The 27,999-nt window shown below is 40.3% G+C and overlaps 2 protein-coding genes across 11 annotated transcripts; one reads left to right on the top strand and one right to left on the bottom strand.

The window, feature by feature from the left end:
* Positions 1-1,605: 1,605 nt before the first annotated feature.
* mmp23ba (matrix metallopeptidase 23ba) lies at positions 1,606-16,043 on the top strand. 4 transcript variants are annotated; one of them, XM_079468049.1, is made up of 8 exons: positions 1,606-1,810; positions 9,683-9,818; positions 10,102-10,241; positions 11,126-11,293; positions 11,431-11,595; positions 11,852-11,962; positions 12,256-12,382; positions 15,222-16,043. In XM_079468049.1, exons 1-8 carry the CDS (start codon positions 1,795-1,797, stop codon positions 15,394-15,396), a joined length of 1,038 nt encoding a protein of 345 aa, XP_079324175.1. In that variant the 5' UTR covers positions 1,606-1,794; the 3' UTR covers positions 15,397-16,043. The 4 variants fall into 4 exon arrangements, with proteins under 4 accessions (XP_079324175.1, XP_079324174.1, XP_079324176.1 ...); XM_079468048.1 differs by lacking the exon at positions 1,606-1,810 and adding an exon at positions 3,710-4,010 and having other exon boundaries at positions 9,679-9,818; XM_079468050.1 differs by lacking the exon at positions 1,606-1,810 and adding an exon at positions 3,712-4,010.
* Positions 15,883-27,978, bottom strand: cdk11b (cyclin dependent kinase 11B). 7 transcript variants are annotated; one of them, XM_079468041.1, is made up of 20 exons: positions 27,855-27,914; positions 26,842-26,891; positions 26,474-26,602; positions 26,173-26,288; positions 25,888-26,015; positions 25,500-25,650; positions 25,011-25,159; positions 24,439-24,576; positions 22,966-23,061; positions 22,751-22,873; positions 21,528-21,596; positions 21,236-21,435; positions 20,940-21,152; positions 20,617-20,722; positions 20,416-20,537; positions 19,988-20,095; positions 18,771-18,887; positions 18,377-18,525; positions 17,158-17,347; positions 15,946-16,925 (listed from the first exon to the last, which is right to left on the bottom strand). In XM_079468041.1, the coding sequence occupies exons 3-20, from the start codon at positions 26,582-26,584 to the stop codon at positions 16,833-16,835; spliced, it is 2,379 nt and encodes a 792-aa protein (XP_079324167.1). In that variant the 5' UTR covers positions 26,585-26,602; positions 26,842-26,891; positions 27,855-27,914; the 3' UTR covers positions 15,946-16,832. The 7 variants fall into 7 exon arrangements, with proteins under 7 accessions (XP_079324166.1, XP_079324167.1, XP_079324169.1 ...); XM_079468040.1 differs by lacking the exon at positions 26,842-26,891 and having other exon boundaries at positions 15,883-16,925; positions 27,855-27,978; XM_079468043.1 differs by lacking the exon at positions 26,842-26,891 and having other exon boundaries at positions 25,500-25,647; positions 27,855-27,921.
* Positions 27,979-27,999: the final 21 nt, after the last annotated feature.

The raw sequence follows: 27,999 nt of genomic DNA on the forward strand, positions 1-27,999 counted from the left end.
CAACCTTCAAAAAACGACTTAAAACCCACCTTTTCTGTGAATACTTGACAGACAACTGAAAAAAAGTACACTAACCCTCTTCTCTCAACAGGTAGTGGTCTAGTTTTTGTTGAAACTTGTAACTTTGTATTAGCAACTAATGTACAATTGCTCTTTTATGACATATCGCTTATTGCTCACCGAACTCTTTGTAAGTCGCTTTCGATAAAAGCGTCTGCTAAATGACTAAATGTAAATGTACACCGGAGATATTTCCACACCTCTTGCAGGGTTCTCTTCTGCACATACTCTGCCCAACGGCTCCACTCTGTTTGTTGTCGCAGGCAGTAAGTGCGCAGGAAGTGAATGATGTCCTGGTTCAGACGTTCTGTCTGCATGTTGGATTGTGGATGATATCCGGAGGACAGGCTGATGTTTACATTGAGGCGTGTGAAAAAGGCTGTCCAAACTCTTGAGGTGAACTGTGGCCCCCGGTCTGACACGATGTCGTCAGGCAGACCGTAGAACTGGAACACCTGGTTACACAGGATTTCGGCCGTGTCAAGTGTGGTGGGCAGTTTAGGTAATGCCACGAGTCTACATGCCTTGGAGAATCAATCGATGATGGTTAGTATGGTGGTGTTACCCTGGGTTACTGGAAGGTCGGTGATGAAATCTATGGCGATGTGGGACCATGGTCGTTTTGGAATGGGCAGTGGAGTTAAGAGTCCAGTGGGTAGCTGACGAGGTGTCTTGGAGGTGTAGCAACTGGTACTTTTGGATGTGAGTTTTGGATGTGAGTGGTAGTGTCTGCGAGTAACGTGGACCACCAGAACCGGTTGCGGAGCAGGTGAACGCTGGTGGTGATACTAGGATGACCGGAACTGGGCGAATTGACCTGATCAATGAGGTTGGGGCATAGGAGAGCAGGCACATATAGGCGATCAGGAGGACAATTCATTGGTGGAGGTTCCTGCTGATTAAACTGTTCGATCTCTGTAGTAATTTTCCGACCACCAAAAGAGAGACGAACAGGTAGGATAAAACCGAGCCTCTGATTGTCCGAAATACCACATGCACGAACCAGGCAGGTGAGTCTACGATGACCAGACTGACCACAGAAGAGACAGAGATGCTGCTGCAGACGACACTCACGTTCCTCAGGAGAAACGCTATTGGATCTCAGCTGCATGGGCTCAGATCTGAACGTGTCATCTGAACGAGCACGGTAGGAGGCTCGGGAGGTGCGCAGAGAGCAAATTAGGTTGTCGATCTCGATGGCCAGATTGATGTATTCATTGACGGATCTTCCCTCGTCACGGCAAGCTAGCTCAGATTTCAGTTCATTGGTTAATCCCTTTCTGAACAGAATCTTTAGAGTATCCTCGACCCAATTGGTCTGCGCAGCAAGGGTACGAAACGTGAGAGCATAATCAGCCGTGGTTCTTCTCTCCTGTGTGTGAGTGAGGAGGCGTTCCCCGGGATCCCCCTGTTCCGCGGGGTGTTCGAAAATTCATGGGTGAATGACGTAAACATGGAGAAAGGGGACTCACCCGACCTCCAGATGGCGGTAATCCAATCCAGCGCCTTCCCGGTGAGGAGCGAACACACAAATGCTATTTTCCCGGAGTCTGTGGGATGCAGCATTGGCTGCTGATCAAAGTAGAGGCGGCCCTTACATTTCGCTGACGCGCCATCAAACTTTTCAGGAAGAGCGAGGCAAGGATTACCTGTAGCGCTTGATGTTGATGGGGAAACCCTGGAGGGCCGATCTTTGATGGCGCTGCTCGCTTTCACTTGCAAACCTTGCATGGCATGTACGAGCTCATCGGTGAGTAATGTGAGGTTCAGGCCAGGACAGAGAATCATCTGAGTTTGGTAAACAGTCCAGGATCAAGGGTGCCAGAGAGAGAGATCGATAGCCAGGGTACAGTCCAAAGTCAAGGTAGCCAGAGACAGATGGTTGGCAGTCGCAAACAGACCGGGATCTAAACCAGAGCGATAACACATGGGTAATGCTCAGTAAGTTAGCAGGGCAAAACAATACTTCGCACTGAGTGAATGTTGGAAGAAGATTATATACAAGAGTAAATGAGGTGCAGGTGTATAAGCAATCGGTGATGAACAAGTGTGTGTGTTTAATCCTGATGAGCTGCTTGGTAGGTAAAGTAATAGTCTGGAATTGGTTAATTCTCAGGAGACGGCTCTCTATGTGGATGTGAGGGAGGTGATGTACACAACTCCTGCTTTACCATCATGACATGCCACTCTTATCATTTGAGCATTGATGGGGAGTGAGAACATTAGATTGTTTTTATTATTTCTATCTTTTGCATTCATTAATTTAGTGATGAATTTATTTGTTTAGTCGTACATACATCTATTTATTAATTTAAACTTCCTTCATTTTCAGCACATTAGTAAAGTCACTGTATGCAGTGCTGTGAGGAAAGTGTGCTCTTGTTGCTTTTTTGGTGCCGTTGCCATGGTGAATCGTAATATCAGCGCTCTATTGATCATGGCTTAATGATGGATGATATGTTTTGATATATCTAATTCACTGAAAAATACAGTTTTACTATAAAAACTGTTACAGCACAGTTTTAAAACAAATCCACAGGAAAATGACCATAAATTGTTCTCCTGAAATCAAAGTACATCCCTAAGAATGAATGCAGCCTCTTCACATACAGGATCGTCTATAAAAGCACATATATGACATATCAGTTACTGATAGGGTCTCTGTGTGATCAAAATGTGTGCCATGATGACTGTATGAATGAATCTATGAATGAGGTACACCACATGCGCTTTAAAAAGGGCGATGAGATTGATTGGGGTCAGTTGTGGCCTGGGGGTTAGAGAGTTGGGCTTGTGATCAGAAGGTTGCAGGTTCAAATTTCAGTGCCAGCAGGTCATGACTGAAGGGCCCTTGAGCAAGGCAACTTACCCCTGATTGCTCTGCAGTAATGTGTCACTGTAAAAAAAAAAAAAAAAAAAAACTACTTGTAAGTCGCGTCTGCCAAATGAATAAATGTAAATGTAAATGAAAGAAACTCTGGGTTTACCAAAGAAAACCTGCTCCCGACCAGGTTAGGTTCACAGAGTAAGTTACTATAGTGCCACATTTTGTCATATAGTGCCAAAATATAGTGCCTAAATACATATATTACAAAATTTTAATTGTATTACATTGTAGTACTCTGTTTTCGCAGATTCAAATGAAAATTTTGTTGGTGTTGGTCTATTGGTTTTATGATTCTAATCTTAACCTATTTTGGATAGGCTGAAGAATGTAGAATTATAAGAAAGCATTTAACACAAACAAATCAGATCATTTTGGTTGTATCTTTGTATGATTATACACCAAACTCTTAAATTCACTAATAGACATTGATACACGTTTAAAAAGAATTATGAATATATCATCCATTCTGTGCCGACATTTATACATGCCATCTTTTACAGGTTCAGTCAGCGAGAGTTATTGTCTTGGACATGACAGATGCGATTGTAGTCACATACCATTTCTGTGGCTGATTTAAAAGTTAAAAACAATGTACCTTTTTCAAGCAATTTGGAATGAACTTTTGCTATTTAATATTCAAAACAGGAATAATGCATTGAATAGGAAGAATGACATCCAGATGTCTTTTAAAACATGATTAATCCTACAAAAATGACCACGAAAGAGAAAGTGTGGTAAAAGCTGCAGTGATTGCATTACAATGTGTTCAGTCCTGCAGCAGTGGTCTTCATCTGAGCTCCAGTCTGGCAGACTGAAGCTTGCGCCGGGAGAGGGAAAAAAACGGACTCTCCGTCAAGCACCCACATGGCCAGCCACATAACCCAAAGGAAATAAAGGGTGAAGTTCGATGCGTATTTGTGAAGGGCAAGTATAAGTCGCAAAGATGGTCGATCACGGCAGTCTGCGAAAAGAAGAATACGTCGCCGGGCTGCTCGTGCTGGCGGCGGCGGCGTTGGGGCTCTTCGTGCATGAAGTCTCGGCTTTTCCTGCCTGGAGATTTGAGGTATGTTAGTTAGTTTTGCTTGCATAACAATAGACACGCGTCAGAGCCAGAGATTACGGGGTCTGGTGCGATATTCAGAATGAATTGACAGTGTTACAAAACTAGCTTTTTAAGTTAAAGCAGACAGATTACGCGCGATCGGAAGACGACATAAGCGCGAGTCTTATAAGACTGTGACGCGATCATCGCAAGATTTAAGATATCAATAGATGTAAATGATGGTTTGGTGACACTAAAAACAATGATGTCATTGGAAGTACGTGCGTATAACATTTAAAGTGTGTCTGCGGGTCAGTGATGGAGCAGGTTAGCATTTATTCGCAACCAGTCCGCAGCATCATTAATAACGAGTGAAGACAAACTATTTTCTGTTTCGTTTTGGACACGAGGGATTTCTTGGTTGTATACTTGTAAAATAGTCACCTACCCAAACTGTTGTAATGAAAAGACATTCTTGAACAGATGCTTTGGTATGTTTTATATCAGAAATATTCAAATGGCTCCCGCTCACATTAGAGGGTTTTCAATGCACATCTCTGAATCCAGCAGGGTTACACAATTTACAGTCAGTAATGACAATGACCTGTGTAAAATACACATCATACCCACAGAGGCAAAGGAAGTAACAGTGTGTAAAACAGTTTCTGGGTTTCAGTTTTATTCAGTCTCCACAGATGAAAGTAGGGGGGTAGTGTTTTTTTAAAGGAGAATGGTCACAGAAGAAGCTCTGAATGATGATTAAAATGATATTTGTACTCCCCTACGAGATGTTCTAATGTATAAATGTCTTTGTTCTGATGAGCACAGAGAAAGATATTTGGAAGAATACTTATAACCAAACAGTGCTTGGACCCCATTGACTACCATAGTAGAAAAAACTTTATAATTGAGATATTTGGAAGAATGTAGGGTAGCTAACCGTTATGGGGCACTTTTGACTTTACCATAGTAGGAAAAATGACAGTCAATTGGTTAAGCAGGGGTTAAAGTGTGCCTGGTCGACCGTCTCGTTCTGCCCCCCGCATGTGCTCTTGGTGTTATGGTGCGGCATGCCACAGTTTAAGCACTCTTAAGTTTAAGAAACAATTTACATTTTTTGTCACTTACATTTATAACCGTGGAAAACTGATCTATATGCAACCAACCGTTGTATAATGCATTGCAACGTAGTAACCCAACTCGCAGTCGTACGTTATCCAGGTGTGCTTGGAAATCATTCCCTGGGTTCCATTTCGAAGTGATCCCCTCTATGCCCTACTCTCTTCGAAGAGTAAAGGTTTGCTCTTGATTTGTAAGCTCTGAAGGGAAAAACGCAATTTTCCGTTTAACATTCACTTGGCAACAGGAGCAATGACTGTCAATGTCAGGGAGAAACATGTCTATACTGCATGCCGGCAGAACGGTGTAGTCACAACACGGACCGTGTCACTAACTGGACCATGTGAATCAGCCACACCAGAAGCAAGATATATCTTTATTCAGTCCCTGGAACAAAGGCATATCTAAAAGATAGAGTGAAGATGCAACAGCCACTCCATCTCTCATGCAACAGTTTCCTTAAAAACTAGAAACATGGGGGTTTGGAGACCATTTGGCAGTTCATGAAGGCAAACATCAAGCTCTTTTTTGTTGTCTTGGCTCTTTATAATTCTGCAAATGTTGTATATAGTTGTTTTTATTTAACCAAAGTAGCTTAAAAATGATTGTGACAGAGATAATTGGATTTTTTGCACAGATTCGATTTTATTTATTTAGCACTTTTCACAATTTTCATTGTTGCAAAGCAGCTTTACATTCATCATAATAATAAAAATGTAATAAAGAGAATACTACCGGGAAAATGAATGAGAATGAGAATATACGCCATTAAGATAGATGGTACTATTGCAAGTTTTTCTCTATGCAATGTAGACTGATGTCAGTGGATTGTCAGAAACTATACATTATGAAATCGCAGTATATTGAATTGAGGTATATTATTATTTTAAATATTGTTATCAGGACTGGGAGCCCAAAATAACAATATACCAGAACAATTTCCAATAATACCAAAACACGCAGAAAGAATATATTTGTTAAAATATGTTAACATGCATTTGTGTTGTAAACGCATGTTGTTTATATTTATGGATTAAAGTTAATCCGTAGTCTCCCAGTGAGTAAGACCAAAGAACCGAATCTCCACTATAGATGCATATGTTTATAAGAGTGGAGAAAAAAACTCAACCAGGAACAGCAGCTTGGACTTCTGGTGCCCTTGTGTTCCTAAGTTGTGGGTACAGTTGCCATCAGGTGGACTTCCCATCATCACTATCATCCCGATAAGAACCGGAGCTTGGACTGACGACCTCTGGTGTCCTTGGGAACCGGAGGACGGGGCATGAAAAGCAAAAACTGATATTAGCGTAAAAGAAGTGACACTCTATGATGGATGTGTGTGTGTGCTCGGTTCCGACAAGCTAACTATAATGCGGCATAGACTGCTTACGGTGAGATAACAGTGTGAAAGCTTTATTAAAGATATGAGTTTTTAGTCTAGGTTTAAACCAATTGAGTGTGTCTGAATCCTGAACCTGGCTGGGGAGGCTATTCCAAATTTCAGGAGTAAAGTATGAAAAGGATCGACCACCTTAGAAGATTTTGATATTCTGGAAACGGTTAACAGACCAGAGTTTTGCGACCGCTGTGTGCTCGATGGATTGTAATCTGTTAGAGATGCTAAAACCTTTACATCCCAAGAGTAGCACATGGTCTCGCGAAAAGTTGATAGTGAAGGGTCAAAGACACAGAAATGATAAATGAGGGAATCTGCCAGTTCCAGCTGGCCTGGACCTATTTTTCACTAGGTGTTATATCACAAATGCATCTTCCAATTACCAAAAGTTATCAATGAATGTTTGCCTGTTTTGTTTTTTAAAATGCCCAAGAGTTGTGTCTCTTGCTGGACTCCTCCCTGTTATGAATACATGTTTGAATAGTCTTATAAATGTCTGCTTTGGGTTGCAGTGGCACAACCTCAAGGAACATGCAACTGGAATGGATCGTACCTGAGTCTTCAGCTATTTCACGTTTGAATCAGGGAGGCAAGCTGATCCCCCAAAACAGAGGGATTTGAGGGTTCCACGTATTTTGGCTGTAAAATGTGTTTTTCCATTTTCAACTATTTTCCACAGGAAAAGAATGAAAGTTCTGGAGCTCAGAAAACGTGTCTGCTTGTAGTAAATGCATGTGATATAAAGACAGGCTTCTGGTCCAGTGCAGTAAAGTCCTCTCTGTCCTGTCAGACCAAAATAGTCTGGACCGTCTCTACCAGTAATAGCTATCTTCATTTCACTGCTGTTATCATTCTTGCAAGTAGAGTATGCCGGCTCTTTCACTTTAAAACCACTCAAACACTCCAGAAATACTTGACGGGTTTCCAGAAGATTAAGTTGGAATGCTTGTGAAAGGATGTTACAGATGTAGAAGGATGACTACGTGTGAAGAAATTCACATTCACTTGCGTTCATCTGATAGGATTATATATTGATGTAAAACAAGTGAAGATTTATGCATAAACAGTTCATCTATAACCCAGAACCCTGGCGTACTGTGTGTGTGTGTGTGTGTGTGTGTGTTTGAGAGTCCAGGGTCAGATGACCAGTGAAGGGAAAAAAGGAATGCTCTTTTAATCAGAGCATTACAGTAACTCAGGTCAGATGCCTTCTGATATTAGAATGTTAATTAGACATGTTTGATTCAACATAAACAACGCAAAGTGGTCAATAGAGGTTAACTGCTGTGCAAAAACAATACCTGTGTTTTTAAACAGTGTGTTGTTAATGTGCGGTGGAAAAGATCATATGAAACACATCTGAACTTTATCAATATTCAATAATACTGACATAGCGAGTGATGTATGTAGTCCGATAAATCATACCCATACAAGAAATGAATACAGGTTTGGAACAATCTGAGGGTGATATATTTGGCTGAACTATCCCCTTAATGCAGAAAGAAATGTCTCGAGCAAGGTGGCAGCAGGTCAACAGTTTAGGTTTTATTGCACGAGAAAATAAAACTGAGGGGCCGTTACACATCAACATTTTTAATGAATCTATGCATATCCTGCATTGTACATAGGTTTATTCGGTTCATGAAGATATACATAACATTAGTATGTAAGTAGATATGGACTTACCCAGTAAAGCCTTTCCTCTGAGTTGGATGAATCATATTGTATAGCTAACACGATAAAGTAATCAAATAAAGTTTTCCGTAAATTTTTTTTAATAAACCAAACAAACAAACAAACACGCAAAACAACTTTAGCAAGTGTGCCAGTGTTTGCCGGTACCTAAAAATTTCAATAAAAAATCAAAAATGTTATGGGCCTGAAAATGCAGGATTTTGAAAGATTAAAAAATGATCAAGTGTGTTAAAACACATTTCTATGAAAACCACGGCATGTGTATTACGTGTTCAGTTTATAGGCACGCACGAGTAAGTATGAGTAGATTTACCTCACCACTACGGCCAGCAGAGACACATTATTTACAAATCTAAACACATGCGTACCGTGGATGAAACGTAAAGGAAAACTTCATCATTGTCCTGTAATCATATCGTCGCCTCGGAACTGTAAGGTTCTATCTGCGTTCGGAGTAGTTTTGAGATATTGAGCTTCAAGGTTTTGGAATAGCAGAAATGATTTGAGGAACAAATCTCTTTCATTCATGAAAAAGACAGAGACCCTAAGTGTTTTCTAGATGTACAATATCAACATTTTCAGAAATTTGTAAATGTTTTTTTTGGAACTGGTCAAACGCAGATAGATCCTCCTGATCTGAAAAAGATCCCTTTCGGTTTAGAATTATAGGGTTCTGTCTGCAAAACATTCATTAAATCTGTACAAGCAACACAAACAATTTATTTATAACGTTTATTCAAAAATGAAATTAGTGTATAATAATGTGTAAAAGTTACCTTTACATGGTTTTTATGACACTTATTTTGCAATTTCACTTTAACAATAGACAAGACATAAGTCATTAAATGTGTGAAGCACACAAGCAAAACAAAAGTAATGCCACCTTGATATTTGAGAAGTTCATTTTCCATCATGACGTTGAAACCTGTATTTGACTCTGTCTTCCTTGGAACACGAATGAAGATTTTTTGAGAAATGTGTTTTGTCAAGTTCAGTGGGGTTCAATGTTGTGTGGTTGCCAACGTTCTTCAAAATATCTGGAAAACCATAGGAAAAGTTAAAACGATAGGATTTTAACAAGATGCCTCAAGTCAGGTGAAGAGTTTTGTATTTGAAATATTTGTCTAGACTGAAGCTGAAATCTTTTCTCTTACATCACACTGCAAGTCTGGGTCAAATACAAAAAGAGAAGTCTGGCTTCTTTATTAGTCTGACTTCTTACCAACTTTGAATGAACTTTCCTCTCTTACAAAGTCATTTGAAAGATATTTAAGGGCTTTCTGAAATTGTGCTTCACTGCAAACTAATCAATGCCAGATGTGTTCCTGGCTTAACAAGCCCTTTATTACAGCAACCTGCTCTTAAAGCACCTCACAAGCAATGTTATTATGCTATCAAGAGCAAACGTGGCACGAGCCCGATGGAAAATCCTCATCACCGATTAATCGCTCCACTAATATGAGATTTTTTTTGTCCAAGGAAGAAGCTCTCATGTCTGGTGTTTTAATCATTGGAATTCGCAAAGACGCCCGCTCCCATGTGCTTCACCTTTCAAGAAACAAACGCTACACGCTTACTCCAGAGAAACTTAAATGGGACAAGTTCAAGTTGACATACACGTAAGAGTCTTGTTTTATTTTCGTGCATTTTTACAGTGACACAGCCCTCTTGTAAAAACCCTGCACAACATCTGGTTTGTTTATGTTCAGTAAAACATCTGCATTTTTCCCAAGGAGGCCCTTTCCAAGACGTTCTGCTGTTACAAAACTGTTTCACAAAAGTGCAGAATATGTGCAGAATTAGCTTTTCTAAGATTCAGTTTTTGTGCATTTAAATGGAGTGCCTAGAAAACTCTGTACTCTGTTATGTGACTGGTGTGTTTCTACCGTTGTGTTTGTGCAGACTCTTGTCATTTCCAAGAAATCTTTTGAACGCTAGTGACACTCGGAGAGGCATAGCCAAGGCTTTCTCCATGTGGAGTGACGTCTCGCCCTTCAGTTTCCGTGAAGTCCCTGCTGATCAAGAGGTGGACATTAAAATCGGTAAATGTCATCACACTGTATTTTAGCTGTCAAAATACAGAGGAATTTCGAGTTTGCTGACAAGGAATGGGTCTCACTAACCGACCCAAACAGCTACATTACAGTCTTATGTCAGTGTTTATATTAGGTCATGTCCCTATGGATTGGTCAGTGATCTCTGACGGCCCTAAAAACGTCCCCATTACATCATTCTATGCAACATTCACAGACAAATGAAACCTCTCACGTAATGGTTAAGCCTCCCAGCAAACTACGAGATTAGACCTACAGTACCGTCCATGAGTGTCCTTAACCATCCCAAACCTCCCATCTCGAGTATCTTTTAGACTGAGATGGTTATGGGCCAGAGGAGAGGTCCTGGGTGACTCGAGAAGACATCCTAAATCTGGCACTAAATCAAATTCTTTTGAAATAACTGAAAAATATGTCCAAAGACACTGGAAAGGTTTGTGTTCTATTGGAAGATGATCCATTGCACATTTACATTCAAGACAGATAGTCCACACAGGCTTGACTGAACCACCACTGTGCCAGCTTTTGGAAAGATTATTTTCTTGGGTGCAACTAGAGATGGCATAAGCTAAACATTAAAGGGATACTTTACCCCAAAATGTGTTATTTGGCACTTTTGACTACCTTTGTATTTTTGGGAGTACTATGAGAGTCAATGGGGGACAACATCTGCCTGGTAATAAGCATTCCTCCAAATATCTTTCTCGGTGTTCATCAGAACAAAGACATTTATGCAGATTTGGAACAACAAGAAGGTGAGTAAATGATGACAGAATTTTCATTTTTGGGTGAAGTATGGCTTTTAACATAAGTTTTAGGATTGCCAAGGGGTTTTGTCAGAAGCATCTTTGTCATCAATTCTGTTTCCACAGGTTTCTACTCTGTAAACCACACCGATTGTCTCCAGTCGTACCTGCACCACTGCTTCGACGGTATCACCGGTGAACTGGCCCACGCCTTCTTTCCACAGACTGGAGAGATCCACTTTGACGACGATGAGTACTGGATTCTAGGGAACATGCGCTTCAGCTGGAGTAAAGGCATGTCTCCTTTTATATTCAAGAAGTACATTTTTTGATATCTTTGTTTTGCTCAACTCTATGCAAAAGAATTGGCTAAAGTGTACATGAAAGTGCCAAATAAGAGAGGCACCATCTGATTGTGTGTGTTTGTTCAGGAGTGTGGCTGACGGATCTTGTTCACGTGGCAGCTCATGAGATCGGTCACGTACTGGGTTTAATGCATTCCCAGAACCCCAAAGCATTAATGCACCTCAACGCCACACTGACAGGCCGCAAACTCATCACTCAGGATGAAGTCTGGGGCTTACACAGACTCTACGGTATGTCCCTAATGTGCTCATAAAAGAATTACGATAAACTCTAAACGTAACAATGACAAAAACAAACTGTAAAAACTTTTACCAGTCGTTTGCATGCAATTACAAGGAATAGGGACGAAGGTGTTCAGCTTTAAAAGTATAACTAAAGCTTGTTTAGTGAACGATGCCTTCAATATAGTACTTGGAATATGGTAAGCTCTCTTTTTTTTAATAGTTATCTGCCTCCTTTAGCATTTTGATATATCTTTCAATTCAGGATGTTTGGATCGATTATTTATCTGTCCTGCCTGGGCAAGAAAGGGTTTTTGCGAGAGCAAGAGGAGGTTAATGCAGAAACACTGCCCTTCCAGCTGTGACTTCTGTTATGGTAACACCACCCTGATCTACAAGCCTTCATTATAACTATTTTGATGTTTAGGTATCAAGTAGAACTTCGTCCCCCTCATATCCAGCCCTAAAAGCAATTAACACTAGTTCAAAACAAGTATAACACCCCCAACACAAAGAATATGACTATATTGACATGGTATTACAAGCTTAGCAAAGGATCAGCTTAGAGTTTACCATTTAAAGACCCTAGATGAATGTAGAGGGTTCCTCTTGAATGGTCTACTTACATGCTCTTTTAGACAGCAAATAATCCTGATGACTTTTCAACAGATTTCCCATTCCCCACTGTCCCACCAACTGCAGCCCCACCACGTACTAAACACAAGTTTGTTGTGGAGGGAAGGAATCTCACTTTCCGCTGTGGTAAGAAGATAGCTGCCAAGAAAGGCAAAATCTAGTGAGTACCTGTTTTTACACATACTGGTTGCCAGTCGTCTCTATCCAGTGCTTCATTCGCATGAAGAAACCAAAATAACATAACAATAGACACGAGATTGAGATGGACACCAACCCAATCACGCCTAAGGTGGCAATTACAGGCTGTATGTAAATCTACGCTACGCTAGAGACGTTTAAGGTCACTTAATCATTCTTCGTTAATATTTATTTTCCTACTCGTTAATATTCCTACTCGTTAATATTTATTTTCCTACATAGAAAACTCCTCAATACTGTTCTTCATCACTAATAGAAGAAAACCAGCATAACCCTAGGTTTTTATTTGATACAGTGGCTAAATTAACCAAAAATAAATCGTCAGCGACTTCTGATTCTGTATACCAACATAGCAGTGATGATTTTATGAACTATTTCACAAATAAAATCCAAGATATTAGAGAAAAAATTATAACTATGCAACCAGAAGTGAATCCCGCTGAACAAACGACTAACTACAGCGCCTCTAAGGAGAAATTATGTTTATTTTCTACTATAGATCACGATGAACTCTCTAAAATCATTAGATCATCTAAATCAACTTCATGCATGTTAGACCCTATACCTACAAATCTACTGAAAGAGATGCTCCCAGAAATTATAGATCCTCTACTTAGCATTATTAACTCATCTCTGACATTAGGACATGTGCCTAAAGCATATAGGTGGCTGTTATAAGGCCCCTTGTCAAAAAACCCCATCTGGACTCGGGAGAACTAGTTAACTACAGACCTATTTCGAATCTACCTTTCTTATCTAAAGTTCTGGAAAAAGTAGTCTCAACTCAAATATATGAGATTAATAAAGATTTCCAGTCTGGATTTAGAGCACATCACAGTACAAAGACTGCTCTGATCAGAGTTACAAATGATCTGCTTATGGCGTCCGACCGAGGTTGTATCTCCTTATTGGTGCTGCTAGATCTTAGTGCTGCATTCGACACCATTGACCACAGCATGCTCCTACATAGACTCGAAAAATGATGTCGGTATTAAGGAAATAGCTTTGAAATGGCTTAGATCTTATTTATGCAACCGTTTTCAATATGTAGCAATAAACAATGAGTTATCACGCAAATCGCAAGTCCAGTACGGTGTACCACAGGGCTCAGTCTTAGGGCCTATGCTCTTCGCATTATACATGCTACCTCTAGGAGATATAATAAAGTGACACGGAGTAAGCTTTCACTGTTATGCTGATGATACGCAACTCTATATTTCCTCGAAGCCTCATGAAACACAGCAATTCCATCGAATAGTGGAATGCATAGTCGATATAAAAAAGTGGATGAGTAGCAATTTTTTATTACTGAACTCGGACAAAACTGAAGTGTTACTTATCGGACCGAAAACCGCCCTACGTAACAACCAAGAATACTGCTTAACTATTGATGGATCTTCCATAAAACCCTCATCTTCAGCTAAGAATCTTGGCTTTATATTCAATAGTACTCTGTCATTTGAGAACCAGGTCGCCAACACCTGTAAAATTGCGTATTTCCATCTTAAAAATATATCTAAACTACGTCATAAGCTGTCACCATCAGATGCAGAGAAGCTTATACATGCCTTTATGACATCAAGACTAGATTACTGTAATGCACTATTAGGTGGTTGCCCTGCAGGCCTATTACAAAAACTCCAACTGGTCCAAAATGCGGCAGCTCGAGTTCTTACGCGTACATAAAAAAGTATGAGCATATTAGCCCGGTTCTGTCAACCTTGCACTGGTTACCTATAAAGCATCGCATAAACTTTAAAATCTTGCTTATTACCTATAAAGCCTTGCATGGTTTAGCTCCTCACTACATGAGAGAACTTCTAACGTATTATAGTCCATCACGTGCACTACGCCCTCAGGTGTCAGGTCAGTTGGTAATACCTAGAATTTCAAAATCAAGTGTAGGCGGCAGATCCTTTTCCTATCTAGCGCCTAAACTCTGTCAGTTTAAATCTAGACTAAAGACGCATCTTTTTAATCCGGCATACACTACACTATCATAATATATATATTTCAAAGATCTAGGCTGCACTAGTTAGATCAACCGGAACCAGGGACACTTCCAATAACAACTGATGCATTTGTTGCATCAAAGAGTGCAGAACAGTACTCTACTCTCAGCCAGTCTTGTCTCATTGTTCCAAGGTTACTAGAGCGGGCAGGATGCAGTCCAAGGTTACCGGAGCGGGCAGGACGCAATCCACTCCCAGACCTGACAAATGCTGGACGAAGGACGTGGCGACTCTACAAAACTTCAGCCGCTATTAGATTATTAATGATAATTTAAAATCTAACTTTTTTTATTTTGCCTTGTTGTGCAGCACTGTCTAGCTTGTGCAGAGGCTGCAGTTTTTGCCAGAGGGGAACTGGAATCCCCTGGTTAGGCCTGGTTTCCCTCTTTTTTTCTCCTCCAATGGAGTTTTGGGTTCCTCGCCACCGTTTGCATACTGTTTTGCACTGTTTGCCTGGCCGGGGGGCTGCTAGAATTTGATAGTCTTATTTAATTAACTCTGCATATAGGAATTTATTGTGTGTCTGATATTTGACCTGTGTTTTGACTTCCATAACCTTTTATGTTTTACTTATAGTCAATGTTTTCTTGTACAGCTGCTTTGTAACAATGAAAATTGTAAAAAGCGCTATATAAATAAAGCTGACTTGACTGTGGAATAACAAATGTTGAATAAAAAAATCCTACATGTGACTATCTACCTTTGAATGGTAGTGTATATTAAATGTTTTTTCAAAAGGTTTAGAAAAAATATGCCACATTCTAACATTGACCATCCTCTTATTTGCAGTTGGTATAAGGATGGCGATCTTCTGGAATCTTCTCACCCGGGCTACATTTCCTTGAAGGATGACCACATTACTATCGTTGCAAACGCTATAAATGAAGGCACGTACACCTGCATTGTGAGGAAGAAGAACAAGGTGCTGACCACGTACTCTTGGAGAGTACGAGTGCGTTTCTGAGGGCTGGAAATACTCTCAGACGATATAACCAAAATATTCAAATGAAGACAGGCTGGGTAAAAGCAGACCCGACCCATTGGCATAAAGCTAGTCTCAGGATAGCTGCAGTGTTGACGAATCACAACTGTAGTGATCAGGGTAGAAAAATTACTCACCGAAAATTCTGTCATTTACTCACTCGCCAAATTCCAACACTCAAAAACATGTTGGGTTATTGTAACCAATTGTTGGATTAAAAAGTGGACAAACCCAGCTCTAGCGTTTAATGAACCCAGAGAAAATTTATATTTGACCCAACAATGGCTTAACACAACCCAGCATAGGTTAATTTATAACCCAATGGTTTGGTTTGTCCATTTTTGGTTTTTCAACCCAACGCTTGGTTGAAATAAGGCAACATAAATAAGGAAATAAGGCAAGTTAGCTTGTTTATACAGATCCCAAATGAAACATTGCAGACATCAATAAAGTCAAATGTCATGACATGCAGTAAAGGATGACTAAATATTCATTTCTGGGTGAACTGTCACTTAAATCAAAATTCCAATTCATCATAAAAAAAACAGTATTTTGAATGTCAGGGTTTTTACATTTGCTGTGTGTTGTAAATATATTCCTTGTTTGCTAATAAAACAATTTATTCTGTGATTTGTTGTGAATATAATAGAACGCAGTAAATAAAAGAAGCCATTTTGCGATACAACTTGCCCAAGAAGCTTGAGCGATCACATATTTTACCAAGATCTCAAGAAGACTTTGCAAAGCTTCTACCAACAAAGCACAGCTTTGTGCTCATCCAAGCTTAATATTACAATAAACAAGGCCCAGGAAGGCAACACATTTCAGGTAGCAGTTTCCTCAGTTTTTAATGCAGTGAAGAATGGTGGACCTCAAGTTGAGATCTTGAAGACCAAGACAGTTGAGAACCCAAGATTCCTAAAAAGAAACATTGAATCCAAGTTGCAGCCAGTGTCATGTCACTGTTAGAGGAAAGACAAAGTTAAATAAAACCCTTATTCAGTCAGTAAACATCAGTGTAAAGACGACTTTTAGACTGGACATACTGGCAATATTCTTGTAAATGTACAGTATTTAGGAACATTGTAGCATGTTGTTTTTAAGAAAAATTTATTTATCAAATGGGTTTTGACAATCTAACTTCTCACACAACTACAATAACAGACAGCACAGTTCAGAATTAAACAAGTTCTCCACTTTGCTGTTGGTTAAAAAGAAAACAAGAGCACTGTTATAAGTCAGGTGAACATCAGGAACATGAAGGGCTTGAACTGCATGTAGGTCCTCAGTGCCAGTAAAAACGAGTCTGTCTCGATGAAGCTTGGTGAGCTGTAGTCTTTCATCTCAAATGAGTCTCAGCATCATGTCATCCATTCAAAGACTGCTCGTGGCTCTGAATCAAGGTGCCCGGTGGCCACTTAAAACTTCAAGCTGAATCCTGGACCGGCTTTGGAGGCGCCCTGGTTAGCAGTGGTCAGATGGAAGCCAGTATCCTTCAGATCGTCATCTCCCTACAGAGAACAACAGATGAATAAAATGTAATGTTGATCATATTTAGGAGATGGTCACTGAAAGCTAATCCTCATTTAGAATTGGTTGAATTGTTTGTTGTTGTAATGGATTAAAACACATTACACACTGTCAGATGGCTTGGAATAACATAACTGAAAAATTGAGCTTAATAAGGAAAGGGGTCAATGTTGCCGTCATGTGCACTTTAAAACCATTAGAAAGCTTTAATACCAGCTGGCTGAAGCCCAGGCCTCCTTCTGGGGGTCGTGGGCTGGTTCCTCTCTTCACACGCTGCTGCTCGCTCTTGGCCGGCCAGGTGGGAAACATGGAAGGCTCGATGGGGAGCGGCGACTCTCGGAAATACTCATGCTTGAGTGCTTCATCCGCACTGATCCTCTTGGCAGGGCAGTAAGTTAGAAATCTGAGACGGACAGACAGCAGATTTGTCAGACAAATGAATGGAACAGCAGAAGCAGACTAACTTAGGAAGTGTGCTTTACTGTAAACGTCACTGTAGGAACCGTAAATAGGCAGCAGGGACTTGGGTCAGAGATCGAGTTTATACAAACCACTGTGTTTCGGCGCTGGCCTGACTTCAAACTGTGTCTGCATTTGAGCAGATTTTAAAACAGGATGAGAAAAAGGTTTCGGCACTTTCGAAAAAAATCGTTCAACAATGGACTGAAACATGGGCAATAAAAATGACGTTTGGAGGAGTTGTTCCTTGCCTTGTTACATTTTTTGGATTTAAGATCACAGTGTTGTGGTAGAGCTGTAAACTGAAGCAGAGGAAAACAGAAGCCACTATTCTTCTATTTACTTAATTGGCTTACTGTACTAACGTGTGTATATATATATATATATATATATATATGGTACTGATACTTAATTTCTTGGAAACGTTTTGGGGGTCAAAACCACAGCGCTCCAAAACGTAGATATTTAAAAGGATGTATTTTTGACCATTACCCATGGCCTTCATTTTTTCTTCTCTCATGTGCTTGTGGTATTTACAGCTCAGTTGTGAACCGATCTCATGTTTCACCTCTGTATTTGAGTTCTATATCATCACTACACAAACAAATGTGTCTTTCAGGTGGGACTTGACCTTCCTGAACTGTGGGCAAAATGCAAGCAAAGGTGTACAGCAGACAGTCAGATAGGAAAACGACAATTTCTTTGAATTATAGTTTACATCTGTATCCAAACTGCGAGAATAATGAAATAAACGTTCGGTAATTACTTCTCTTCGATTATTTACCACAGAAATGTGTTTGTGAAAATGAGATTGGCACAACCATTAGTGGTGGCTCGATACCACATTTTCCTTTACTATTCCAATACCTGAATTGTACGTATTGTCGGATACCAATCCAATACTAGTCCTTATCCGTGTAGAATTGTAAGATGTTAACCAAACAGACATGGTGTTGGCATGCTGATCTCTTACTTGTTCATGAGGTCAAAGCCCTGGTCGGAGAGCAACGCTCCAAAGCGCTTGCGGAGGTTGTTGTAGGGGTATTCAGTAAAAGTCATCTTCTTTACTGCCGGCATCTCACTATAACCCGGCCAGATCTTCTCACTGGGAGAGCCCAAGTCCTGTCACCACACATATAGCAAAGGAGGTTCTGATGAATGTGTGAGTGGAAAAGGGAAAACACGATACAACATAGAGACATGACATGTAATGACTGTAACTATGTCTTTAAGAATGGGGGAAAATGCTTTAAGATACACAATACATTTGGCAATGTCATAAAAAACAAATGTGCTTTCTCACAGTGTTATAACAGTCACATTTATTGCCTAAGTCTTTGAGATGTGTGGCACGCTTTAAAACATACCTTGAAAAGCTTGTTAATTTGATCAATCTCAGATTTGCCAGGAAATAAAGGCTTTTGGGTAAGCAGTTCTCCAAATATACAGCCTACAGACCACATGTCCACAGCTGTAGAGTATTCCTGGAAGGGACAAGCATGTGTGATTATTTAAACAAGCCGTCAAAGTTGTAAAAGAAAACGGAGTTAAGAAATACTTCGCCCATGAGGTATTGCGACTAATAATATTCAATCTGAAACGGCTGCACAATATAAACCTTTTGACTTATGACTGTGTCTGTATATATATAACTATATAAACTGTTTGACAGTTGGACTGCATCACTTGCGATGCTTTGAAAATCATGGTTGTATCTGCACTTATCATGCTGTGGTTTACATACTAGCAGTCAACTCTCTTATTGATCTCTGAACAATCATTGCTAGTAATTCAGAAATTGGCAAAATAATACAGCTCTGCCTCTCTCCTTATCTCGCAACATGACATTGTTCTTAATGGGTTTGTCGCACTGCGCCGTTTTCAGATCATGTATGTACTTAAACTTGTTGTTGGACACTCCATAAACCAAAACAATATTGACTCTCCCTGATTTAGGTAAAATTACCCAAATATTGAGGTATGGTGTTCTTGCGTTTGGCACCGTGGTTAGAAAATCAGTACATGCGCTTCTGTTATCAAACTCTTATCAAAGCTCTATCTTGACATTCTACGTCTTTGTTATCCGCACTTTGTTTCTCATACAGTACGAAGTGGACTCAAAAGTCATCCTAGGTTTTCTTGGATGCTTGCGATGGATCCGAAAAACGCAGAAAATCAAACCCGGTCCAAAGGCAGCGTGTAAATGTGATTGACACAACGTGAGGTATAAAGCCACACTATTGAACTTTTGCTCACCGCTCCCCCATGTGGTTGATAAGCGCAAAAGTGCTGTAAATAATGTCGCTGTATAAGCTTCCCCGTGGGCAACGCAATACACATGAATTTGTTTACTAAGCTGATGAAACCCTCCAATGCAGAAACGTGGTTTGGAAACCATTTCACACTCTTCCGCAGGGAGGAGATGGGCGGGGCTATGTGTACCGACCCAAGCACAGATCTTACAGAGATGCTATGACTCAATGTGCCATGACCTTTTAGAGAGGTCTGAGAAAGAACTGCATTTCTACCTTTGAGACCGGACTCTTGCGCTTCAAAAATAGCCTGTTTGAAGTATTTCACTGACCTTTGCCCCCAGCAGCAGGTCAGGTGAACGGTACCACAGAGTGACAACCACAGGAGTGTAGGGTTTGAGTGGAGAGCCGTACTCCCGAGCTAAACCGAAATCTCCAATCTACAAACCAAAAAGCATTACACATGTTTACATTAGAAAACAGACAAAACTATTTTCCATGAAATATATTAGGTTCTCATTTACTGAACAAATTGCTGATATGGTCTTTTCCATTTTGAAAACTAAATGTATACGTTTCATTTTAGAAATATTAACAGTAAACTGTCTTTTTTATTCAATGACATTATAACTTTTTAACTGTACGTCGCACAACCTTCTGAATGACCAACAATAAAAGAAAACATATTCTTACTAGTAAATTAGGCACATTTCTGTAACATGCAATTTATTTGCAGCAAGTTCAATAGCTGGAAGTCTACCTTTAAAATGCCTTTGTGACTCAGTAGCAGGTTGGAGGTCTTCAGGTCACGATGAAGGATCCAGTTGTCATGGAGATGACGAACGCCTCTCAGAAGCTGAATCATCAATGTTTTCACTTCACCTGCAGAAGAAACGAACATTCAAATCTTCAGGGATGTCACCACATCATCATTCATTTAAACTGGTGTGTGTGTCCATACCGGGTAGAAAGGGTTGCTTCATGGTTTCCATGAGACTTTTCAGATCATGCTCCACATAATTCATCACAATGTAGATTTTATCCATATTACTGCCCACAACAATCTCCTAAAACAGCCAGAAAAATCAAGAAAGACATTTCCTTACTTTCCCCAAACTAAGAGGAAAGTAATTTGAAATGAAACAAGATCAACTTAAATTATAATTCAACCCTGCAAAAAGGACCCACTTTAAAATGTGTTATTTTGAATCTATTATTATTATCATTATAAAAATCGAGCATATTCATAAAGTCTATAAGTAGAAGAGAACACTGCTGTCTGACCCTGACGGTGACGATATTTGGATGCTGAGCTTTCAGGATGGTGTTGATCTCTCGGAGTGAGGTAATGGGAAAGCCCTCTTTCTCCTTCTCCATCTTCAGTCGCTTTAGGGCCACGATCTCATCCGTTTTCTTGTCTTTGGCTCTGTAGACGACTCCATAAGTGCCTTCTTCGATACGATTTAAACACTGGAACTCCTCTACACTCCGACAGCCCTAAAGCACAAGGAAAAGCAAGAAACCTGATGAACACTGAACATCATGTTTGTGTGATGGTGAACGCGTGTATGTCTGCGTACCTGTAAAGCGGGCAGGTATTTGGGCAGCTCTTTCTTCAGCTCGATGGGTGAGATGGGAGGTGATTCAGGAATGTAGTTGTCCTCTGGAGTGGCTGAATGAGAAGGAGACTGAGGCGTAACGTCTCCGGCCTCCTCACCGTCCTCTGCATCCTCTTCCTCAATGCTTGCCTCTGAATCATGATCAAACCTTGACCCTGGAACTGTCGTCATAAACAGCCGTTGTTACAGAGACAAGATTCCATGTATTGTAAGAGATGTTGTACACTATCAAGTAAAATAAAAAAACACTCACTAGGTGGAAGGTGATTTCCATTCTCTCTGTCCTCTTCCTCCTCTGACTGGTCTTCATCGCTTAACTCAACTGAGAAAAGACAAAATGTGAAACTTCCATGTGAACTCATAAGAACGGCTCAACATTATCGAATCATTCATTTACTATTTAAGTTGTGAAAACACTTCATTCTGCTTCTTACTAAACACTATCATGACTTCTGACATCGCTGGCGGAAGTATTATCATTTGGCCAATCCGCATTGAAAGAGGGGCTTTTATTTAAACGGCATTCAGAAGCCACGCTTCTTACAAGCTATTACAAACGAATTGTTAGTATCACTGATAGACTTTTTTTGAAAATGTGATACACACTTGCTTGTCAGTCCTATAAATAGTACAGTCTGACTACTAACTTACAATCATTGTCATTGCATTTTCTTTCTATTCTGTCACAACTATCTATAATATGGGATATCATCTGGATTTCCATGCGCAAAATCTGAATATTTTCTTCAAAATGTAAATCAAACCAGGGTGATGGAAAGCCGGCTAATGACATGTCATGCATTTTTTGTGTCCGGGGGCATTATTCCCTTTAAAATAACTTTAATCGTTGGTAAAATGTCACAGGCGGCGCAACTTTCCTAAGAAATGAACAGATTAGGACCACTATTAAAAAGGCCAAAATATGACACTGTGGCATTATTTATTTTCTATTCCTAACTTTTGCTTTAAACAAATTTTAGGGATAAATGAAATTTCGGATGTTCTTAAATGTCAGTGTGGTACAACTGCAAACATTGACATGTCATTGACCCAAATATGACCCGTAATGCGGTCTTGCAACAATGCAAAACTGTGAAAAGCGCTTTAAAAATAAAACTGAATCTAATGGAAAAAGGCACAAGCTCTCATTCTTCACATCCCTTCTCATGTTTTTTTACAGCGGCCCCGTAACGGTGTTTTCATACATTGTGACTTATAAAATCTTAGGTAACAACTTTTCTCAGTCCCTTATTGGTCAATTCTCCCGGAAAACAACGCAGAGAGAGAGAGAGAGAGAGAGAGAGAGAGAGGTGTACGTGCACATGTCTTTTGTAAATGTAATCAAACTAAAGACTACAGATATTTGAAGGGTGAGATGCTATTCTGTAAGTACTCAAGATTAAGATGAGGTATGTGGCAGCTCTGTGTGTTTTGGCCGCTTTAACATTACTTGTGCAGGTGTGTGTATAGACCAACCTCCGCTCTGTCCGGACACCTCAGACTCTGAAACTGATTCACCGTCCTCGTCTCCCTCACTCGGACTGCTGGACTCTTCCTCATCATTCTCATCACCATCATCATCATCATCAGACCCAGATCCTGAGCAAACGCATACATGCACACACATGCTCAACACACATGAACCCCAACTGATACAAACAGACAAGACAGAGACAGCAAGTGTGACGCACCCAGTGAGGATTCTGGTGTACTGGTCTTCCTCTCGCTGTCACTAACATCCTGAAGATCAGCCAGAAGATCTTTATCCTCAGTCTTTCCCTCTCTCACTGCAAACAAACAAAAACTGCCATTAAACCCATTCAGAACCACACAAACTGTGAGTGACTGGAACGTCACTTGCTTTTTGGTAATCTTCTCTGTAACATTTTATGAAAGAATCATTCACCAATCAACCAGGTTTACAGTTGGTCAAGATACATTTAGTCCACTCCTCTGTAAATCTTTAAGGTTTCTTCTAGACTTTTAGCCTCCTTCACAGATTTTCTATAGGACTAGGGTATAGAGACTGGCTAGGACATTTCATGTGCTTCTCCTTAAACCACTCTTTGGTTGTCTTGGCAAAATATTTTGGGACTTTGTCATGTTAAAGACACATCCACGACCCATCTTCAGTGATCTAGTTAAGTGGACTAGCCTCATGCCCAATATTTAATGGCACATTGGCTCCGTCCCTCAGCCCCTCAATTGGGTGAAGTCATCCGAAGCAGAAAAAAGCTCTAAAGCATAATGTTTCCAACACTGTGCTTCTATGTAAGGATGGTGTTCTTGGGGTCATAGTCAAAAGCAGGAGTAAATGTTGGTCTCACGGCACTTTCTCCAAAGCCTTTTCTGAATCATTTTGATGTTCATTGTCAAACTTCAGACGAGCCAGACGGCTCTTCTTGGGCAGGAGGACCTTGCGGGTGCTTCAGGATTTCAATCTATTGTGGCATAGCATGAAACCAATGGTTTGTTTGCTAACTGGGATCCCAAGTGTCTTAAAATCATTAACAAGCTTCTTCCGTGTAGTTCTGGGCTTTAACCTTTCTCATGATCATCTTTACCCCTTCGGGGAAATCTTGAAGGGAGCTCCAGACCAAGGGCAATAGATAGTTACTTTTATTTCTTCTATTTCCAAATAATGGCACCAACAGTTGTCTCCTCCTCACCAAGCTTCTGTCTTGACCATGGTGGTGGAGAGGTTGAAATGAAAGATACAGATTCTGTTGGCAGGCATGTTTTATATACATAAACTGATTTAGGAGTACTTTCTTAAAGTGACAGGACGAATTTGTGGTCCATATAGGCACATAACCAATCTGTGGAGCCAGAATTCTTGCTGGTTGGTAGGGGATCAAATACTTATTTCACTAACTGAAATGCAAATCAATGTATAACCTTTATATACATTTGTTTCCCAGATTTTCCCAGATTCAGTTAAAATAAACCTACCATAAAGTGATAGACCCTTCATTTCTTTGTAAAAAGGCAAACTTACAAAATCAGCAGGGGATCAAATCATTATTTGCCCCACTGTACATGGGATTGTGTGCCGACAAAAAGAAGTGATCAAATCATCAATGTGCAGTCAAAAGTACTTTAAAGAAAATCGGTGTGAAGTCTGTGTGTATCGTTGGATACGTCTCATGTAAGATTTCTAGTACCTGCTCGGCGTTGTTCGCTGATCTCTGCTTTCGGCTCTCTCGGCTGCCGAACAGGGCTCCGACTGCGGCTGCGGTGCCGAGGGCGGATTTTATCCGCATACTCTTCACTGGGAACCCCTCTATGATGAGACACCGGCCCTGAACGTACCAAATCATTTAAACAATCTTCAAATCAAGCAAAAACATACAGCAGCTTACATCTTAGATCATTTTAAGTACTAGCATACATTTTATCACTATGTGAAAACAAACCCACAGTGTGATGTATATGTTCAGACATTTAAACCAAACAAACTTGCACTGGTTCTCTCTCGGAAGCACCAAAAGCCTATAAACAGCAGATCAAAATCTGTGCTGACGGAATCTTGAACCTTGCGTGAAGTAAGCCTGGTGCTTGGGATTTTAAAAAAGTCATGTTGTCTGAGAATTAAGTTTTTGTGTGTGTGTGTAAACAAACAGTGAATTTGTGTATGGCTGACCTGATCTCTTGATCGCCCAAGACAAAATTCTCCCATGGGAGATAAATAAAAGTGATCTTTAACCTTAAGGTCTTGTACAATGTCTGTTCATACCTTCTCTGCGGGTGTCTCTTTCTTTGCGACGTTCCTCGGCTCTTCTCTCTCTCTCCTTTAGCTCCCGTTGTTCTCTCTGCTCTTTATGCTGCTGGTCACGGAGCTTTCGGTCTCGTTCCCGCTGCCGCTCTAGTTGCTCCAGGCGATCCCTATAAGACAAAAAACAGGGTAATGCCGGTAACTGAGGGGTCTCCACCCCTGTTCATGGAATCAAACAAACCATTCGGTCAGGGTCTTTAGGATCACATGACAACAGTCAAATAATTAAAAAGCTTCACTATTTAGATGTATATATCCATTTTGAATATATGTACTTTTTGTTTCATGCATTGCGTTTTCATTGTGTAAAGAACTATACGCAGTCCAACTTGGTCAAGTAGGCCAAAAATGAGTTAACATTGACCCAAGCCTATTTGAATGCCTCAGAAAGCTTCTCCAGGAATATGGTGTTTTATTCTGGAGTGCCAGAGGGCTGTGTGTGTGATGTACCTCTCTCTCCGAGAGTGATCTCTGGCCTGATCTCTCCGCTTCTGTCGGTCATAATCTCTTCTTACTTTGTTGTCATCCTGCCACTCTCTCTTCCTTCTCTCACTTTCTCTCTTCTCTTTCTCTTTGTCTTTCACGCGCACGTGTTTCCCTGCTGGAGGGACATACGGTTCATTTTTTAAAATCTGGTTGTTTTTAAATGGATCGTTTCATTGAAAAGATTAATGGAGTTGGAGTATGGAAAAGAATGAAGTGTTAGGTAGCTGTGACAATAGTCATATACATTGGCAATCGTATCGGTCTAATGGTTGTCTAAACTATACTAGTACATCCCTTGTTTACGTCTAAATAGCAGTAATGCCAATCGTTACTGATTATCTTTAGATCAGACCTCCTTCTGCAGAATGGCTCCTGCGTCTCCTCTTATCTTTTCTTTTCTCCTCTTTTCTGTGGTATGATTTGTCTTTTCTGGCCATCTGCTGTGGGGGTTTAATGGCCAAAGATTCATCTTCCTCTCCTCTGCACAAAAACATTCAACATTTAAAATACGGCTGTGCTAAGACACCTGCAACTTCTCGCATGCAGCGTAAATTGTAGTGAATTGACTGTTGTTCGTTAAGAAAGTCCTAACTACATAAATTGATGTTATTGGACATCGAGACACCGTGATAGTAACCTGTCTTCTGTCGAGTCTTCCCTCGCATACGGTGAATTATGTATTGTTATTTCCATCCTGTGGTCTCGTAGCTCCCCTTCCTCCGGAGTATCCCGTTTGGATTCACGCTCATCCGTCTATCCAGAGACAATGCAAACAAACAAGTTCTTTAAAAGAAAGCATGTTCATTCAAAAGGTAAAACAGATGCACGTGACTGCGATTCATTATGACAGTTTTCATAATGCATTTATTTACTCCAACTTGTTACTCATGCAGTCGCTGGTCGGCTCAAAGCTGATGATGGTGAAATGATCTTCTTACATTCTTATGGCGTTTAGGATCGCTCTTCTCCTCCAGCTCTCGTCTCCGTTTCTTCTCTTGCAAAATCTCGTCTAACGTTTTTACTTTCCAGGTTTCCTTTTTGTCCCCCATCAGCTCCAAATCACCTCCCTATAAAAACCAACACACTGTTATTGCTGTGGCTTATATGTTTGGCTATATTTGTCAACATGCACTAACTTTCCTGAGCACAACAGAACAAGCTTTGGGGAACTAAAGATTCTAACATTAAACTCGCTATCGAAGGTTTCTGTAACAGAGGTATAGACAGACGTGTTAAACAGACGTGAAACGGACACAAATGATCGTGGGAAAATGTTATTGTGTGTGACAAAGAAACAAGAGCTTACATCAAAATACAATTCATCACTTATGACTTCTATTTCTCCCCTCCGTCCATCTGTCAAACAGAGAACATGGTCCACCACCATTTCATGCTTTGTCTACTCAACATTACTCATTAAACACCACAAAATGAACAGAAGGGTCCAAGGGTATGGTAAACACTCAGTACCAGTACATACTTTCATTCTGATACCTGACACATTCAGTAAAAGAATAATAGGATCATTCTCATAGAACCACTGAAACATCGTGGAAGCAAAGATTTGGATTACTACGAAATATAATTGTGTTCTCTATCTTGCACAAAGCATTATTTTAACAGGGAAATGTATTATATCAGTAGTTTATTGCTTTTTCTGCTGAAATTATAAGTGCGGTCACATAATTTATTCATCTGAAAAATAAAAAAGAACTGGATGTTCTACTAAAGCTAGTTGTGCCCTGATGACAATAAAATCGAGTTTAAGCATCATTGCTTTTCTAGTTTTAGCAAAATATGGCAAAGGATTGATTGACTTTTGAAATGATGCTGTTTTTGTAAAACATTTAATGAATGCTTTTAAACACGTCATGCCTTGTTTTTAATGAATAAAAAGGTGTGTTTAAGACATCCTGAAACCACGGTTTCGCGAGAATTGCCCAGGTTTAGGTTTTAAAGCACCCTAAACGCAATGATAGCGATAACCGTGACACCACACCATGACTTTAACGCGTACCGCGGTATTGCAACTCACGGTTAAACCACAGCAGATCCGAGGCTATTTTGATCAAGATTACAGAAGTCATGCAGTATTTACATGGCCGTTCACTCATAAGTATGTTTGTGTTATTTTAAGGGGTCTCGAGTTAATCAGCTCACCAACGTTATAGTTACGTTAACTCCATCATCATGTCTAGACCCGTGCGTGTGTAAGGCTTACTTCAATCGATCATAAATCACACACAAGCACTTGGTAAACCTGTCACATGTGCTCATTTAACGTGCTATTAATATGAATAACTAGAGCGCTTTACCCACCTGTACTTTATTCGGCGCGTTCACACAACACCGGAAGAATAACTAGTCATTTCGCGAGCTTCCGTCTGATTACATCCGGTTCTAAAAGTCTCTCTGGGTGTAACGCGCGTGCGTTGAAGATCTCACAGCGACACCCAGTGCTGGA

The sequence above is a fragment of the Barbatula barbatula genome (genome assembly GCF_947034865.1).
Source record: "Barbatula barbatula genome assembly, chromosome: 11".
Classification (NCBI taxonomy): domain Eukaryota; kingdom Metazoa; phylum Chordata; class Actinopteri; order Cypriniformes; family Nemacheilidae; genus Barbatula; species Barbatula barbatula.